At 37.2% G+C, this 18,627-nt stretch overlaps 1 protein-coding gene across 8 annotated transcripts in view; it reads left to right on the top strand.

The window, feature by feature from the left end:
* Nucleotides 1-18,627, top strand: part of GRB14 (growth factor receptor bound protein 14) — a 178,786-nt gene that overhangs the window by 150,953 nt on the left and 9,206 nt on the right. For 7 of the 8 annotated variants that reach the window (XM_065931664.1, XM_065931657.1, XM_065931658.1 and 4 more), the window contains 4 exons: nt 1,041-1,178; nt 9,721-9,831; nt 10,023-10,118; nt 16,649-16,729. In XM_065931664.1, the coding sequence (XP_065787736.1) occupies nt 1,041-1,178; nt 9,721-9,831; nt 10,023-10,118; nt 16,649-16,729 (426 nt within the window). Of the gene's footprint in view, nt 1-1,040; nt 1,179-9,720; nt 9,832-10,022; nt 10,119-16,648; nt 16,730-17,213; nt 17,768-18,627 lie in introns of those variants that run through there. The other variant, XM_065931661.1, reaches the window with a different exon arrangement.

Below are 18,627 nucleotides of genomic sequence, written 5' to 3'. Positions count from 1 at the left end.
TTGTAGGTCAGGATTAGGAAAGGGCTTAGCTGGATGGTTTTCTGAGGCAGATCGACTCCCAGAGGGGTTATGGACCCACTTCTAAGATGGCTTTTCACCGCATGTGCCTGGTATTGCCTGGCGCCTCTCCCTCTCTCTTCCTCACCCCTCTCCCGCCCTACATGTGTCTCATCCTCTAGGGCTGTTCCACTTGCATTGTGCTTCTCACCAAACAGCCATCTCAGGGTGGTCCAGTTTCTTACATGACAGCTAGCTTCCAACAGTTAGTGAGTAAAAGGCTAGTTAAGGGACAGCAGGCTAGTTGAGGGACAGAGGGTTAGAATCAGCAGCGTGCCCCTCCCGCCACGTCCTATTAGTCAGAGCAGTCACAAGCCTTGCCCAGATTCAAGGGGGCGGAGAAGCTTCATTTCTTGGTTCGGTGGCCCGGTAACATTTGCACAAGAGCTCCTGTTACAGTTCTCTTTGGAAAACACAGTCTGCCATACCCACCCACAACTGAGAACCATAGAGGACAAAGGAGAGATTATTTGCTTTACCTTCATCGAGGAGATGAACTTGGCCCAATTTCTTTACTCACTGAATAATGGAAGTCTGGATCATGGTCTGTCTTAGACTGTAATGAAGTTGAAGTTGATAGGTCAATCTATAATCTCAAGGAAAATCACCAAAAGGGATGAAAAGATACTCTGGTTTCTCTTCAGATCTTATCAATCTTTTACCTTTTATTAAAGAAAGAAATGTAAAGTATCAAGACGAAGTTGAACTTTTCAAATGGACATTGAAATAGCGTATAATTTCTGTAGTACTGATTTCTGAGTACTGATCTCTTAAGAATATATATTTTGTGAACGTATTTACATTTGGAACTTGCCTCAGGGTTTCAGAAGACTGATTTATTTTCTGTGTATATATATGCCGATTTCCATAATGGTGTATAAGTGGCATTTGTGCTGTTTGAAGGTGCACATTTCTGTTTGAAGTATAAAGCTACAGTATCATTGATTCAGAAACTGTATGAGAGTGTCTAATTTTTCTTCCAGATGTTTCTAAGTTCAAGCACATATCCTGAAATCCATGGCTTCTTACATTCAAAAGAACAGGGAAAGAAGTCCTGGAAAAAGATTTACTTCCTTTTAAGAAGATCCGGTTTATATTTTTCTACTAAAGGGACATCAAAGGTAAATGGTAATATCAATGATATATTATGAATTATATGGAAGTTGTAAGTTAAAATGGACTTTACTTTGTTTTATTTATTATTTTGTTACATGGTATTGATATATATATTTTTTAAGATTCCAAACATTTGCCATAACCTGTTTAAAAACTAATTATTCAGCTTTGTTTTCCACCAGTTTCAATATACATCCTTTGATGGAATTTGGATGCTCTTGTTTCAGTATCACATTCCCTGCCCATTTTCCCCCACTCTGAATCTCCCTTCATTCTCCTTATCAAGGCTGGGGTTTTGAAGACCAGCAGAGTTCACATCTTTTCTTTTTACTGAGGTTCATGTTACTGACCTTCTGTTGATGTTGAGCAGCTAATAACACTTAGCTGAGTCTGTAACCGCTTATTAATTCCTTTGTGTGTGTCAGTTTTGCCTCCTTGCCTGGACTGTAAGTTCCTAGAGGAAGTCATCATGTTCTGATCAGATGCATGTACGTGTTTGTGTGTTTGTGCATGCATGCCTGTCTATGTATACAGTTACTTAGACATGGCTGTGCTCATGTTCCTACATACATACAGAATCACATATGCGTATGATTCCCTTAGTGCTAACACTAGTTAGTCTGTTTCTATGTAGTCTAGTTGTTGCCAACTATGCCATATTCCTGCATTTTGTGTCTTGATATTTTATGCAATGCATAGATTTGTTTTAAGTAAAACTACTTTTGAGAGTTTTCATGAGAGTTTAATTCTATGTTCATGCATCTGTTTTGTCACTGACAACATTGTTGCTTTTTTATGGGTAACCTGTCATTTTTCTCTGGCTCTTTTTCAAATTTTATTATCCTCTTTGGTATTTAGTCATTTCCTGGCATATTTCTTGGTATGTTCAAATATATTCTGCTAAACCTGGCTTGATTCTCAACATACACATTCAGACTGCAAATTCATGTTTTTCTTATATGCTGAAGATGTTCATTATTTATCTCTCATTTTCAATATTTGATCCTTTACATTGTAGTACTATTTTCTGTCTTGGCTAGTCATGGCTCTAGGTGTCCCTTTGTTTGTGGCTGCCTTTGGTCTCTGCCTCTCTCTTCACACAGTCTTCTCCTTTTTCTGTGTGTCTCTGATAAGGACACTTGTCATGGATTTAGAGCCCACCCAGATAATCTAGGAAGATCTCATCTCTAGATCCTTAACTTAATTACATCTGCAAAGACCCCTTTGCAAAAAAAAAAAAAAAGAAAAAAAAAGGTCACATTCGCAGTTTCTTCAGGTTAGGACAGGGACAGATCTTTTAATTTTGGGTGGAGAGTGAAATGATCAGGTTGTAAGAAGATTAGTATGGCCATAGGAAGCTTAAAAAATCAACTAGAGAGACAGAAAAATTAAGAGGGAAAGGGAGCAGGGGAGATGGGGGGGTAGTGAGCAGGGAAGGGAGAAAGACTGATTGATTGAGTTGAGGCACAGATGCTGATTAGTGCTAATTAGATGATCATTTCATTAATCAAGGATGGAGGCGATGAAATCTAACCTAGGATGAGCAGTGGAGAGAGGAGTGGGTGTAAGATTAAATGGCAAATGGTCAGGCTTTGTTGACAATTGATATGAAAGAAGAGGAAGCACTTAATGTTCTTAGAGAAGGACATGAAAGGAAAATAAATAGAAAATGATGAAATAAACAGGAATAGGAGATTTGTTTCAAGGTCACCATCTTAGAAGAAAGATAATGATCTTAGTTCAAGATATATTGCGTTGATGATGAAGCATCAAATGGAAATGCCCAGAACACAGCTAATGTTGGAGACTAGATATTTGAGCAGTGGTCCTAACAGGAGTTCAGAGTTGCAAAGGAGTAATGATACCATATTTTCCCCAGCTTTTCTTGCATGGTTTCCTGGCTTCCGTGATACAGAGTTTTCCTTTGTTGCTATTCACACGCTTGTGCACAAAGACTTGCAGGTGTTTGTGTGTGTACCTGTGTTTCTTTAAGGTTTAAGTGGTAGAATATTTCATGGAATAGGGCTCTACTTAGGAAACCATTCCTTCACAGAAATCTTTTATGTTTATTTTTAAGTATATATAGTTTGACTACTACTATTCTGAGCTACCAGGGAAGCCCCATTCTATCTTATAGATGCATTTAACTTTTCTTGAGGATTTAAATCTAGTTCTCAAATTTTTATATTGTAGATAATATGAGGATGAATAATTACCCATTTTTGTAATTAAGATTTTAGATTTTTCCTTAACCTTTGTAATGAACTTTCTCTTTTCCCAGTGTTCTTAATGTATGAAGTAATATATGAAGTTAGTTTTAAACAAATATGTGTTGGATCATCTTTATACTTTTAACATGGGAGAAAAGTAGATTCTAAATCCAGTAACTGTGTTTCTTTCACTGTCTGTCCAATGATTCTTCAGTGGAAGATATGATAGTATCTCCTCAATTCCTGAATTCTAATTGGTTTCTCATGAAAATCCACACTGCCCATTATCTTTTTACTTCACCCGGCTCCTTTCCTTTCCTACCTATTACATAATAAGACAGCTCTTATTCCATCTGTTGGAGCCATGCTCTTGTCCTCGCCATGGTTCCCCCTTGGCTGGGTGGCATTACAAGTATGAAACCTCTGTTCTCAGGTCATATTTTAGCTCTCTTCAGCGTGGTGTCTGACTTTGCTAGACATCATACATGATAGCCTTCTTTTTGTTGTTTATTAGCTAGGTCGTGTCTGACTCTTGAAGAAGGAAATGGCAACCCACTCCAGTATTCTTGCCTGGAGAACGAACAGAGGAGCCTGGGAAGGGTGTAGTCCATGGGGTCACAAAGAGTCAGACACAACTGAAGTGACTTAGCACACAGCATGCACGTCCAACTGTTTGAGACCCCATGGACTGTGGCCTGCCAGGCTCCTCTGACTATGGGATTTCCCAGGCAAGATTACTGAAGTGGGTTGCCATTTCCTCCTCCAGGGGATCTTCCCAACCTAGGGATCGAACCTGCATCTCCTGCATTGCAGCAGATTCTTTACCTGTGAACCACCAGGGAAGCCCAGTCTTCTCTCTAGCCTGTGCTTAATGAGCATGTGTTCCATTGTTTATACATGAAAATGATTTTACCTTCTCCCTCAAAAAAGGAATTCCATATATTAGATAACCCCAAGGATTATGATCTTGATACAAATCATGTAGGTTGTCTAATATGGCATACCTGCCTGGCAAAGTGACCATTTCCTTCCCTTTTTCTATGAGAAAGGTCTTATTTATTTTACTGCATGGGAGTTGGATAAACACTTTTGCAAGCCTTGGAGGTATAGCTGTGACTTATATTTACAGAGAAATATCTAAGTGCCCTGCTGTCCACCTCCCCTCATTATGTACACATGTGCATGCATAGCTTTGCCAACCATGCCAGCTCAGCCTGCAGTCTTACAGTGTTTTAAGCCTTGATATGTCTGCACTTCAGTTCAGTTCAGTTCAGTTCAGTCTGAGTCATGTCCAACTCTTTGCAATCCCATGGACTGCAGCATGCCAGGTCTCCCTGTCCATCATCAACTCCCAGAGCTTACTCACACTCATGTCCATTGAGTTGGTGATGCCATCCAAACTAGTGGACCAAAACTCAAGAGAAGAAGCTGATCATGCCTCTCATGGCCTTCCAGTATTTCTTGAGCTGCCTTTTTCGTACATCCAAATGACTCAGCTACACTGACTTCTACACTATCAGTGGGCAGGAATGGTTTTATTCCATCTTCATAGAAATCAGACATTTTTATGAGCAAAGTTTCTATCAAGGAATAAAGTTTTAAAGGCCATACCAGTGAGAGTACCTTTCTCCCTCCTCCTCCTCCCTTCTCCCAGGACCCTAGGTTGGGTCTCTTTAACAATTTTCTTTTCTGCTTCATTCTTTCATGGAGTTGGGATATTCATTCATTGGGTTAAAGTGCCTAAAGAACAGTGACACGCAGAGAAACAGTTGCATACAATAGAAACTCTTGATGGTTTCTACATGGCCAGTCTACTGTCCAATGACTGAATTTTTTTGGATTTGGATTTGAATGGGTTGCTCAAATTGCTGAATGTTCTTCTTTGTCTTTTTGTTTTAAGAATACTACTGCTTCTCAAATTTCAGTGCATACAATCACTTGGGTTCCTGTTAAAATGTAGATTTTGGTTTTGAATCAGCAGATCTGGGGTGGGCCCTGAGATTTTCCATTTTAAGTAAACTCCCAGGTGCTGCTGATACTGCTGGTCTGAGATTGCTAGTAGCAAGATTTTAAAGAACAAATACATTTTGCTCAGTTTTGATTATACATTCAATCCCAGAATTAAGCATTTCTCCAAGTTATTAACCTATCACAGAAGAGTATGACCCAGATTTCCCATGACCAACTCTAAATCTCATGGCTTTCCCAGAGAAAAAATAGCCCTTCATGATTCCATTTTGCTTGAATATCATACACATTCCATTGCCAGGTAATTTCCCTGCGTTTATCTGTACAGGTTCCCTTGCTTTTGTAAAAGAAGGTAGTCATGCTGCCTCTTACATTGCTTGATGTGGTGTGTGAGGCAGTACACAAACATGAGGAATGATCATTTCTCAATGAAGCAGGGATCATCATCTGTTTCTTTTTTTTTTTCTTTTACTGCTGCAGAAGCTTAAACTACCCTTCTTCCCTTTGAGGAACTACCATTATTTGAAACCCAGATAAAGAAAACATTTTCATTTTTTTTTTTTTAATTTTTTAAAATTAGTTGAAGGCTAATTACTTCACAACATTTCAGTGGGTTTTGTCATACATTGACATGAATCGGCCATAGAGTTACACGTATTCCCCATCCCGATCCCCCCTCCCACCTCCCTCTCCACCCGATTCCTCTGGGTCTTCCCAGTGCACCAGGCCCGAGCACTTGTCTCATGCATCCCACCTGGACTGGTGATCTGTTTCACCATGGATAATATACATGCTGTTCTTTCAAAACATCCCACCCTCACCTTCTCCCACAGAGTTCAAAAGTCTGTTCTGTACTTCTGTGTCTCTTTTTCTGTTTTGCATATAGGGTTATCGTTGCCATCTTTCTAAATTCCATATATATGTGTTAGTATGCTGTAATGTTCTTTATCTTTCTGGCTTACTTCACTCTGTATAATGGGCTCCAGTTTCATCCATCTCATTAGAACTGATTCAAATGAATTCTTTTTAACAGCTGAGTAATATTCCATGGTGTATATGTACCACAGCTTCCTTATCCATTCATCTGCTGATGGGCATCTAGGTTGCTTCCATGTCCTGGCTATTATAAACAGAGCTGTGATGAACATTGGGGTGCACATGTCTCTTTCAGATCTGGTTTCCTCGGTGTGTATGCCCAGAAGTGGTATTGCTGGGTCATATGGCAGTTCTATTTCCAGTTTTTTAAGGAATCTCCACACTGTTCTTCATTGTGGCTGTACTAGTTTGCATTCCCACCAACAGTGTAAGAGGGTTCCCTTTTCTCCACACCCTCTCCAGCATTTATTGTTTGTAGACTTTTGGATAGCAGCCATCCTGACTGGCGTGTAATGGTACCTCACTGTGGTTTTGATTTGCATTTCTCTGGTAATGAGTGATGTTGAGCATCTTTTCATGTGTTTGTTAGCCATCTGTATATCTTCTTTGGAGAAATGTCTGTTTAGTTCTTTGGCCCATTTTTTGATTGGGTCATTTATTTTTCTGGAATTGAGCTTCAGGAGTTGCTTGTATATTTTTGAGATTAATCCTTTGTCTGTTTCCTCATTTGCTATTATTTTCTCCCAATCTGAGGGCTGTCTTCTCACCTTACTTATAGTTTCCTTTGTAGTGCAGAAGCTTTTAAGTTTCATTAGGTCCCATTTGTTAATTTTGCTTTTATTTCCAATATTCTGGGAGGTGGGCCATAGAGGATCTTGCTGAGATTTATGTCGGAGAGTGTTTTGCCTATGTTCTCCTCTAGGAGTTTTATAGTTTCTGGTCTTACATTTAGATCTTTAATCCATTTTGAGTTTATTTTTGTGTATGGTGTTAGAAAGTGTTCGAGTTTCATTCTTTTACAAGTGGTTGACTAGTTTTCCCAGCACCACTTGTTAAAGAGTTTGTCTTTTTTCCATTGTATATCCTTGCCTCCTTTGTCAAAGATAAGGTGTCCATAAGTTCGTGGATTTATCTCTGGGCTTTCTATTCTGTTCCATTGATCTATATTTCTGTCTTTGTGCCAGTACCATACTGTCTTGATGACTGTGGCTTTGTAGTAGAGTCTGAAGTCAGGCAGGTTGATTCCTCCAGTTCCATTCTTCTTTCTCAAGATTGCTTTGGCTATTCAAGGTTTTCTGTATTTCCATACAAATTGTGAAATTATTTGTTCTAGTTCTGTGAAAAATACCGTTGGTAGCTTGATAGGGATTGCATTGAATCTATAGATTGCTTTGGGTAGAATAGCCATTTTGACAATATTGATTCTTCCAATCCATGAACACAGTATGTTTCTCCATCTGTTTGTGTCTTCTTTGATTTCTTTCATCAGTGTTTTATAGTTTTCTATGTATAGGTCTTTTGTTTCTTTAGGTAGATATACTCCTAAGTATTTTATTCTTTTTGTTGCAATGGTGAATGGTATTGTTTCCTTAATTTCTCTTTCTGTTTTTTCATTGTTAGTATATAGGAATGCAAGGGATTGCTGTGTGTTAATTTTATATCCTGCAACTTTACTATATTCATTGATTAGCTCTAGTAATTTTCTGGTAGAGTTTTTAGGGTTTTCTATGTAGAGGGTCATGTCATCTGCAAACAGCGAGAGTTTCACTTCTTCTTTTCCTATCTGGATTCCTTTTACTTCTTTTTCTGCTCTGATTGCTGTGGCCAAAACTTCCAACACTATGTTGAATAGTAGTGGTGAGAGTGGGCACCCTTGTCTTGTTCCTGATTTCAGAGGAAATGCTTTCAATTTTTCACCATTGAGGGTGATGCTTGCAGTGGGCTTGTCATATATAGCTTTTATTATGTTGAGGTATGTTCCTTCTATTCCTGCTTTCTGGAGAGTTTTAATCATAAATGAGTGTTGAGTTTTGTCAAAGGCTTTCTCTGCATCTATTGAGATAATCATATGGTTTTTATCTTCCAATTTGTTAATGTGGTGTATTACATTGATTGATTTGTGGATATTAAAGAATCCTTGCATTCCTGGGATGAAGCCCACTTGGTCATGGTGTATTATTTTTTTAATATGTTGTTGAATTCTGTTTGCTAGAACTTTGTTAAGGATTTTTGCATCTACGTTCATCAGTGATATTGGCCTGTAGTTTTCTTTTTTTGTGGCATCTGTGTCTGGTTTTGGAATTAGGGTGATGTGGCCTCATAGAATGAGTTTGGAAGTTTACTTTCATCTGCAATATTCTGGAAGAGTTTGAGTAAGATAGGTGTTAGCTCTTCTCTAAATTTTTGGTAGAATTCAGCTGTGAAGCCATCTGGTCCTGAGCTTTTGTTTACTGGAAGATTTTTGATTACAGTTTCGATTTCCTTGCTTGTGATGGGTCTGTTAAGATCTTCTATTTCTTCCTGGTTCAGTTTTGGAAAGTTATACTTTTCTAAGAATTTTTCCATTTCATCCAAGTTGTCCATTTTATTGGCATAGAGCTGCTGGTAGCAGTCTCTTATGATCCTTTGTATTTCAGTGTTGTCTGTTGTGATCTCACCCTTTTCATTTCTAATTTTGTTAATTTGGTTCTTCTCTCTTTGTTTCTTAATGAGTCTTGCTAATGGTTTGTCAATTTTGTTTATTTTTTCAAAAAACCAGCTTTTAGCTTTGTTGATTTTTGCTATGGTCTCTTTTGTTTCTTTTGCATTTATTTCTGCCCTAATTTTTAAGATTTCTTTCCTTCTGCTAACCCTGGGGTTCTTCATTTCTTCCTTCTCTAATTGTTTTAGGTGTAGAGTTAGGTTATTTATTTGGCTTTTTTCTTGTTTCTTGATGTAAGCCTGTAATGCTATGAATCTTCCCCTTAGCACTGCTTTTACAGTGTCCCATAGGTTTTGGGTTGTTGTGTTTTCATTTTCATTCATTTCTATACATATTTTGATTTCTTTTTTGATTTCTTCTATGATTTGTTGGTTATTCAGAAGCGTGTTATTTAGCCTCCATATGTTTGAATTTTTAACAATTTTTTTCCTGTAATTGAGATCTAATCTTACTAAGAAAACACTTTCAAAAGCTGTTCTTTGCTATCTTTCTTCCTTCTCTCAGATTCCTTGAAGTGGTGGTTAAAGCGAGTCATTTTAAATATGGAGATACATTTTTTGGTATATTGGAAGTTAAACTATAAACAGGTCACCTCTTCTTAAATTAAAATATCTCATATCCAGCTCCTGGTTATCTAAGGATATGGTGACTTAGTTTTCCTCTCCTTTTGTTTCTATGACATTATTTGGGATAATGTTTACCAAGGTATAAATTATGTAATATAATAGAAATACAAAAGGTAGTGTAAAATATATGTACCCATTTCAACACACACATGTATATTTTTTTAAGGAACCACGGCATTTGCAGTTTTTCAGCGAATTTGGCAATAGTGATATTTATGTGTCACTGGCAGGCAAAAAAAAACACGGAGCACCGACGAACTATGGATTCTGCTTTAAGGTACAGGCTTAATATTTTGCTAGATGAATAAAGCAAGCCTCAGCCTTTTAGGTAAGCTTGAGTTTCTTTTAATTTCTTTTAAAAAGAGACAGCTTTCTCTTATATATAGGAGAATTTTAGTGGCTTTTATTTCAACAGGTGTTACCTTCAAGATATGCATTAACGATAAACAATGTGCTGTGGCCTTCTAGCCTAACAAAGCGGGAGGGCCCCGAGACCTGAAAATGCTCTGTGCAGAAGAAGAGCAGAGTAGGATGTGCTGGGTGACCGCGATTAGATTGCTTAAGGTAATCTCGCTGCAGGCGTGAATTTCTATTAAATGCTGGGAGTACCATCAAAGTTTGAAAATGGCTGTATTTCAAAACTCAGAAGACTCACTCTGATTTCGTGTGGTTATGTGAGGAAAAAGAAAAATAACCACCACTATATGCATGTATTTTATTTTTTATCTAAAAAATAAACATTTCCAGAATAGAGTGGAATAACCTAATGCATTTATTTTGTGTGTGTAGAGTCTTCCATTTTTAGAAATGTTCTGATTATTATTGTTTGGTAAGAGTGTTACATATATAGCCAGTAAAACTGACTGAAATTTCTCCTGTTTGTTACTTAGTCTGCATTTTAAAAACATTGTCATCAATTCGAAGTAAAGTGTATTTTAAAATGTGCCCACCTGGATATGTTTACTGTAGTTGTTTTATGTTTTATTGAAGTATTGTGTGAATTGCTTTTAAGTCTAATGTAAATTATTTTATAAATTTTACTGTAGCTGTATTATTCAAATATTCACCTTTGTGCTAAGTAAGAATTATAGCTTCCATAAGCAAAATTTATTGGCAAGCATTTTGACAAGGAATAAGAATGTTCTGAAAGTAGGTAGGGAAGAGAGACACAGCTGATACCTTCCTGGATGTATAGAAAGCACATGTATTTTCAAAACTTGTATGCTAGTAAATTTAGCACAACTTTAAATTTATAATGATAAAACTTCACCCATTTCATCTTAAGAAGGGCAGAATAATCAGGATCAGAGTTAGTAGTTGTCATACCAGGCTTGGAAGAAAGTTTTATGTTCTGTCCTTTTCCTTTTTTTTTTTTTTTTTTCATTGAGGTAAAATACATGTAACATAAAATTAACCAAATTAGCTATTTTTAATATGAACAAATTAGGGGCATTGAGTACTTTCAAAATATTGTGCAACTGCCACCTCTGTCTAGTTCCTAAACATTTTCTTCACTCAAAATGAAACTCTGTGCCCAGTAAGTAGTTACTCCCAGCCTCTGGCAACCATGTTTTGCCTCTATGGATTTACCAATTTGGATATTTCATACAAATAAAAGTGCCCAGCTATCTCAGTCAGTAGAGCATGCGACTCTTAATCTCAGGGTCATGGGTTCAGGCCCTACATTGGGTGGCACATGTTTTTGGGCATCCCCAGTAGCTCAGTCAGTATAGAATCTGCCTGCAGTGCAGGAGACCTGGGTTTGATCCCTGGGTGGGGAAGATCCCTGGAGAAGGAAATGGCAACCCACTCCAATATTCTTGCTTGAAGAATCGCATGTACAGAGGAGCCTGGGGGGCTACAGTCCATGGAGTCACAAAGAATTGGACATGACTTAGCAACTAAACCACCATACAAACAAAATCATACAATATGTGACATTTTGGATCTGGCTTCTTCACTTAGCATAATTTGTGGTTCATCCATGTTGTAGCAGCTTGTATCTGTAAGTTGTTCTTTTTATGGCTGAGTAATATTCCATTGTATGTGCATTGTTTAACATACGCATATATGTTAAATAAACAATTTGTTTATCCATTTATCCATTGATGGGTATTTGGATTGTTTCTACTTTTTACTGTTGTGAATAGTGCTGTTTTGAACATGTCTATACACATATACACACACACACATATATATATATACCTAAAATGGAGAAGGTAATGGCACCCCACTCCAGTACTCTTGCCTGGAAAATCCCATGGACACCAGGAGCCTGGTAGGCTGTGGTCCATGAGGTTGCCAAGAGTTGGACACGACTGAGTGACTTCACTTTCACTTTTCACTTTCATGCACTGGAGAAGGAAATAGCAACCCACTCCAGTGTTCTCACGTGGAGAATCCCAGGGACGGGGGAGCCTCATGGGCTGCCGTCTATGGGGCCGCACAGAGTCGGACACGACTGAAGTGACTTAGCAGCATATACCTAAAAATGAAATTGCTGGGCATATGGTAATTCTATGTTTAACTTTTTGATTAATTGCCAAACTGTTTTCCTCAGAGGCTAAACCACTTTATATTCCCACCAGGAATGTATAAGAATTCCAGCTTCACCATACCTCATGAACATGTATTATTTTCCTTTTTTTTTTTTTTAAAGTCATCCTAGTGGGTGTGAAATGGTAAGAAGCAAGTGTTTAAAAGTAATTTAAAGCTTTTGGATTAACTGAAATTTTCTTCCTTTTGTGTTATGGCAGAAAGTCACTATGGTTACCTTTTTATTAGAGATTTGTTTGTTTCTCAAATAAGTCTATTGTCAAAATGGCTGTCATGATTTTTATTTCAGCAAATCTTATTAATTCTTTGAAACCCTCATGATAAGTAGTCACTAGTCACTTCTATGTTGCTCTCATTGTCATAAAATGTAAAACAAACAAACAAAATGAAAAAGAGAAGTACTTTAGGGTGTCTTGGAAACCAACCAGTCAAGGCAGTAGTAACTTGGTAACCAGGGACATGCATTGGAATCACAGGAGGTGCTTTCTGAAGCTCCGTGGCCCAGCTGCATCCTCGGGGATCCTGAGTTCGTGATTGAGTTTCAAGTGTCTACCTGATTAAGAACCACTGACTTCATCCCATCCCCTCCTTTCACAGATAAAGAAGCTGGCACTGTTTGAAAGACTTTATTCCATCACAGTTATGGTAGAGAAAATATCTTAAGGTCTCTGATTTTCTCTCCCCTTCCATCAGAACGCTGGAAGCCTAGCTAGGTTGACTGAGGAGATACCTTCCATCCTTGTTTAGCAAGACTTTCTCCCGTCTCATGGGCTCAGTTTCAAATACCCAACACAGAAGCAGGTGGTAAACCCACTTCCTTTAAACAGCCCTTCAGTGACTCTAACATGCCATTGATTTAACTAGGATGCTCCATTATTTTTATGGAACTAGAAAGATAAGAATTATGCCAACAAAATTATGATGTGAGGTTTCACATCACTTATAATTTTTATTTTCTTTTGAGTATTTAGATTTATTTAGGTCTGTAGTCCTACTTCTCATTTTTGTTGAAGTTATCAATTTTGCGTGTGTATATGTATATATATATATATACATGTATATATATATATGAAATAAATTAGTTAAGGTATTCATGAAACTTCTTCATATTCTAAATCTGACTTTTCTGAGTCATTTTCATCTCAGAGTCATGGATACTTATATTTCCCACAGATTATCCAGCTCTGTGCCTTCAAGAGCTTAGGGGAGGCAGATGAGTGCTCTGCCGTGGTCTGTGAGGTTCTTTCTAGCCACTGGCAATCCCTTTGCAAGGTTCGATGCTAATGACTTTTTATTTTTATTTTTATTTTTTTTATTTTTTTAATTTTATTAGTTGGAGGCCAATCACTTCACAACATTTCAGTGGGTTTTGTCATACATTGACATGAATCAGCCATATAGTTACACGTATTCCCCATCCCGATCCCCTAATGACTTTTTAATCCCACCAGTTTCAGGCAATGGCAAGTCGCTTGGTCCACAGTGAATATAAGATGCCATAGGTTATAATACACAGATTGTTAGTCTAAAAACAGATGTCTGTCTGAGAAATGATGAAATATACTGAAAGTTTTGTTCTTTTTGTATCCAGAATGCTCAGTTTCTGGAAGATTGTATCTTCTTATTGTTTGACTCTTCTCAGTCTCTTTCAAGTCCCAGCTGCCCAGTTTAAAGAGGCTGTGTTGTATCAGTTTTCCTAAGCTGCTGTAACACATTACTGCCAGAGTAGTGGCTTAAAACACAAAATTATCATCCTTCACCTCTGTCATTCAGACATCTGAAGTGGGTCTATTGGCCTAAAAAGAAGGCGTCAACAGGGCTCCATTCTCCTTTGGAGGCTTTAAGGGAGGATCTGTTTTCTTGCACTTTCCAGCCTTTAGAGACTGCTCATGACACCTTCCTCCATCCTTAAAGTCAGCAATATCCTGCTGAGTACATGCTCCCTTTTTTCTGATTCTCTCTTCTGGTTCTGGATAAGGACCCTTGTGATTACACTGGATCCACCAGGATCATCTAAGACAATCATGTCATTCCAGAGTCAGCTGATCAACACCCTTAATGTATCTGCAACCTTATTTCCCCTTTGCCAGCTAGGCTAGCAACCCACTCGAGTATCTTTGCTTGGAGAATTCCATGGACAGAGGAGCCTGGTGGCCTGCAGTCCATGGGGTCGCAGAGTTGGACACGACTGAGCGACTTAACACACACACAGCTAGCCTGGTGTATTATATTCATAGGTTCCAGAATGTGGACATATATGGCCCATTATTCTGCTACCACATCCATGTTCTCTGTTTCAATTATGACAACGCTTTTCCAGATGAGGCTGGAAATACAGGCCAGCATCAGTGAAGTCCTTTAGCATGGAGCCAATGAGAAACCACCATGGAATCAAACAGGAAAGTGATATGATCTGTTTTACATTTTAAAGTAATCATTTACAGGAAGTCTGAGCCTGCCAGCACAGACACATGTGAGATTCTCTAACAGGGGACTGGCAGCTTGTTAATGAGCTGCTGATTTGATCCCCATGGCTGGTACAGCTGGGCTCACCTGGGGTTAGAGGTAGCTTTTGATCATCTCCTTTGGTTGTCTGTTGTGTTATTTCCACAGTTTATCAGCAAGGAGCATAATCTATGTTATGTTGGCTCAACCAGAAGTACCCTTCTTATTTCCATTATATGCTGTTTATTAGATGTAGTCTCCCCCAAGAATTTTGGCCTCTTGTTTTATTTTCCTTTCTTTTTCATATATACATGTAAACTCTCCATGTAGCAACAACCAGAAATATTCCCATTCTCTTTGAAGAAATTCCATTTACATGTAGAATCAGAAAAAAACCAGAGACTTAGAAAAGGGGAGATTTGTTCATGTAGATTGTCCCAGGTACATGGTGTCTTTTCCCCTTCCCTTCAGTTAGAACTCTTTAATATATTTTGGTCCCTTATCTGCCCTTCCATAGGACAGGGAAATATTAAGGTGATCCATGCCCTACCTCTTGGACAGAGTTAACTGCCTACTAAAGACTTTCAGTAGCACAGAAGCAACTTCCCAAAGCCAGGGGGTATTGGGGCTAGAACATCTTTGAAGAAAACAGTCTTATTAGTAGATGGCAGACTTTTCACTACAGGTGAATAAAAGGTGTCCAGGCCGCACGTACTTGTGAAAGTGTTGGTTGGAGTCTATTATATATTCTTCAAAATGAACTTGACTAGAAATTAAGCTCCTCTGTCTTCTTTTTAAAATCATTGCAGGCTTAGAGTTGATTTAAAATAAATTTCATTAGATCCTATTAATGTCAATCAAACCTTAAATTAAAAAATAACTTTTAGAAGTTGGGAAATAATTGGATAAAGAAGTCAACACAGAGAATTTTAAATGACTCTAGGTTTGTATTCATATTAAAAGCAAAATCTTGAAAACAGTGACTTCCCTTGCCCCCCTCTGACTTTATGCCTAATTACCAAATATATCCACATTGCTGAAATTGCTTTCACGAAAATAGTTTTTAGTAGAGAAATAGCTCTGTTGGAATGTTTAAATGGAATTCATCCTAAGGGTAATATTGGTTTCCATGGTGTCTTTTCAAAGTCTTTTACATAGGACCTACTTTTAAGTTCATAATGGCTCCATGAAATGGAGAGAATTATAGAGGGTAGCAGAAAAAAAGATAAGCCTATCTGTTCCATTGGTTTCTTCCTTCCTTTCTTTTTTTTTTTTTTTAAGGGAGTAACTTAAATCTAAGGGGGTTATCTTCCAGTTTTAGATGGGGGCTCCTGAAGATATTTGTCCATGGCAGTTGACATTCTTAGTGTTTCTTAAACTAATAATCCAATTATAATCCAAACCCACTTTCTTATCGTAGCCTGGCAGTCTGGTTCTTGAAAGTAAAGATTGTGTAGTTCTGATCTATTGCTCTTTATATTGTATGCCATGACCCTTTGTCTGAAATCAACCTGATGCCCCATCATTTTGATTCCCAGAATTTAAAGTCAAAAATTAAACAATGGCCTAAGAGTATTGTTACCAGAGGAATGGTACAGTGCCAGGAATCTCCAAAATAGGATCAAGTTTGTGGATTACAAAAAAACAGTATAATTCATCAATCAGTCATTGAAGAGTTATGGTAAATTTTACCCAATTCTGCTTAGGATGTGTGTCAGATTCTCAGAGTCTTTGTACCATAAACTCAGGAAGACTTCCAAAGTGAGCTCTCTTATCACTAGGTGATATACCATGCCATGTAATTTTGGTGCTATTGACACTAAGAATAATGAGTAGGAATGTCAATTCCAGATCTTTGTATTTTGAGCTAGAACTTAAGTGTGGGTTCCAATAAAAACCACTCTTTTAAACTGTCCCATTTAGAACACCAAATTTTGTCTTTCAAACTTTTGGTTGCTTTACTTATTTGTTTTAATGAAAGCTTGTAATTTTTATTTTTTACATTGATGTATAATGAATGAAAGTATTGATTTTCATAAGTTATGTATGTGGTAAAAGTGGTGGGACTGTGTTTTTATTTATTTATTCTGCAGTATGGCATGCAGCTATACCAGAATTATATGCATCCATATCAAGGCAGAAGTGGCTACAGTTCTCAGAGTATATCTCCCATGGTAAGCACCAAGTTTTTGAACCTACATCTTATTTTATATTTACATTACATTAATTTGCAATCATGTTACATTATAAATGTACATTACAATACATTTCCTGTGTTGTTTTTTTTTTGTCAAGTAAAGTAACTTTTGAACAGCTTCTTACCATCATGTTATATTAAACTATTTACATTTGGATTTTGTATGATTGCAGCCTATGTGATAAAATCACATAGTGGGGCATACATTAAGTAGTCACTTAAAATAATGTTTTATGTTAAAGAAAAATTTTAAATATTTGAAAGAATTATGAGAGTCATTGTGTGTCATTACATTGAGGATTAGATCTTAATAAGATATTTTATAGAACACTGTCTTTTAGAGTGTAGATATTTCTTAATTATTGATTTGATTGTAGGTTTATTTATTTAAATATTAATTCTGGGATTATCATAGCCTGTGACTTCTTTTGCATGACTTTCTAACAATAATATTTTTAAAGTTTCAGGTCCTTGAAAAACATACCGCTCTCCAGGAAACCCAAAAGATGCAAGCCAAAATATTGGTTGTGCATTACATTAAGACTAGCACCGCTTCACAAGTTTATCCTAAATGGCACTTGGATATTTATACACAGATACATCTTTCCCCGTCTTTGGGACCTAATTTTAATTTCCTGTGCATTAACAAGAAAGTTATTTTTGAACTTAAAGTTTATGTTCTGCTGTTTTTGCTTGTGCTCTTTACTATTGAGTATATTGGAAATTTGGACGTATGAGCTTGTATGACAAATTGGCTAACACGCTGCATTTGCACTTAGGTTAAAACATGCTTTTCATGGCTGTGACCAAGGGAGGTGCATTTTCGCACGTGGTAACATAGCAGATAAAACGCTTAGTTCTAGGAATGAGGCATGAAATAATGTCAATTATGTATCCTGATAGACTAATATAGAAAAAGAATTCCAATTCTGTAGTTATGGTGCTTTAAGTTAAGGAAGAGTAACTTTTCATTTTTATATCGATTACTTTTTAGCTCTAAAATAAGAAAGTAAGGAATGTAATGAATTTTTATAAAAGCAGTAGCTTTAAGGTGAGAATTTTTATAATTTGTCAGCTTACCCTAATCTTTTAATTCATGTATATATGAATAATGAATTTTATTATCTTAATCCTTTTCTAAATCCTTCTAAATTTCTTTCAGAGTCTAAAGTTATTAGGATGAGCATGTTAATAGCAGCCATGATTTGGAGGCAATTATTATTTAGTATCCTCTTAATCACAGGGAAAAAATGCTATAAAATAAGTACTTTCCAGTCTCATCATTGTCATTAATATACAAGTATAGTATTATTCTTGCTTCTTTCCATTGAAACTGATCCTACTGTTGATCATTATATCTATGACAGTTCAGTTAATGTAGCTTTATTTTTTCGGCAACTTGTATAAGAAAAGACACTCTTTGAGTCTTGAATTTGGCTGTAAACAGGGGTTCAAGGACAAGAGGTTTAAACCTCTGTGATGAGGACAAGGATCTAGTCCTGTATGGCAGTTGACACGATCAGACAAAATGGCATCTCAGCTCTTCTTAATTTTCATGAAAGAAATCTAGAAGACTGGGGAGGCATTTGTCTTTACTTCAATATCTATACAGAATCCCAGGATAATTTCTAGATGAGAAAATCAGTGACCTCACCTGCCTCCGTGGGTTTTCATCAAGGTACCATGTTCAAGGAGCAACAGGAAAAGCCTCCTAATTTTGTTATAGTTTTAAGGGACAATATTTTCTTCTCCAGGGATTCATTTTGAGAAGGGAAATGAGAAAAAAAATGATCATACCATAATGAGCATCTTAACTATATATAACACACAGTAGCTACCCCATCAGCCTTTGAAAGGAGAATCATCAGCAGATAT

The sequence above is a fragment of the Muntiacus reevesi genome, chromosome 3 (assembly GCF_963930625.1).
Source record: "Muntiacus reevesi chromosome 3, mMunRee1.1, whole genome shotgun sequence".
Lineage (NCBI taxonomy): Eukaryota > Metazoa > Chordata > Mammalia > Artiodactyla > Cervidae > Muntiacus > Muntiacus reevesi.
This window is presented reverse-complemented; position numbering and strand designations above follow the sequence as displayed.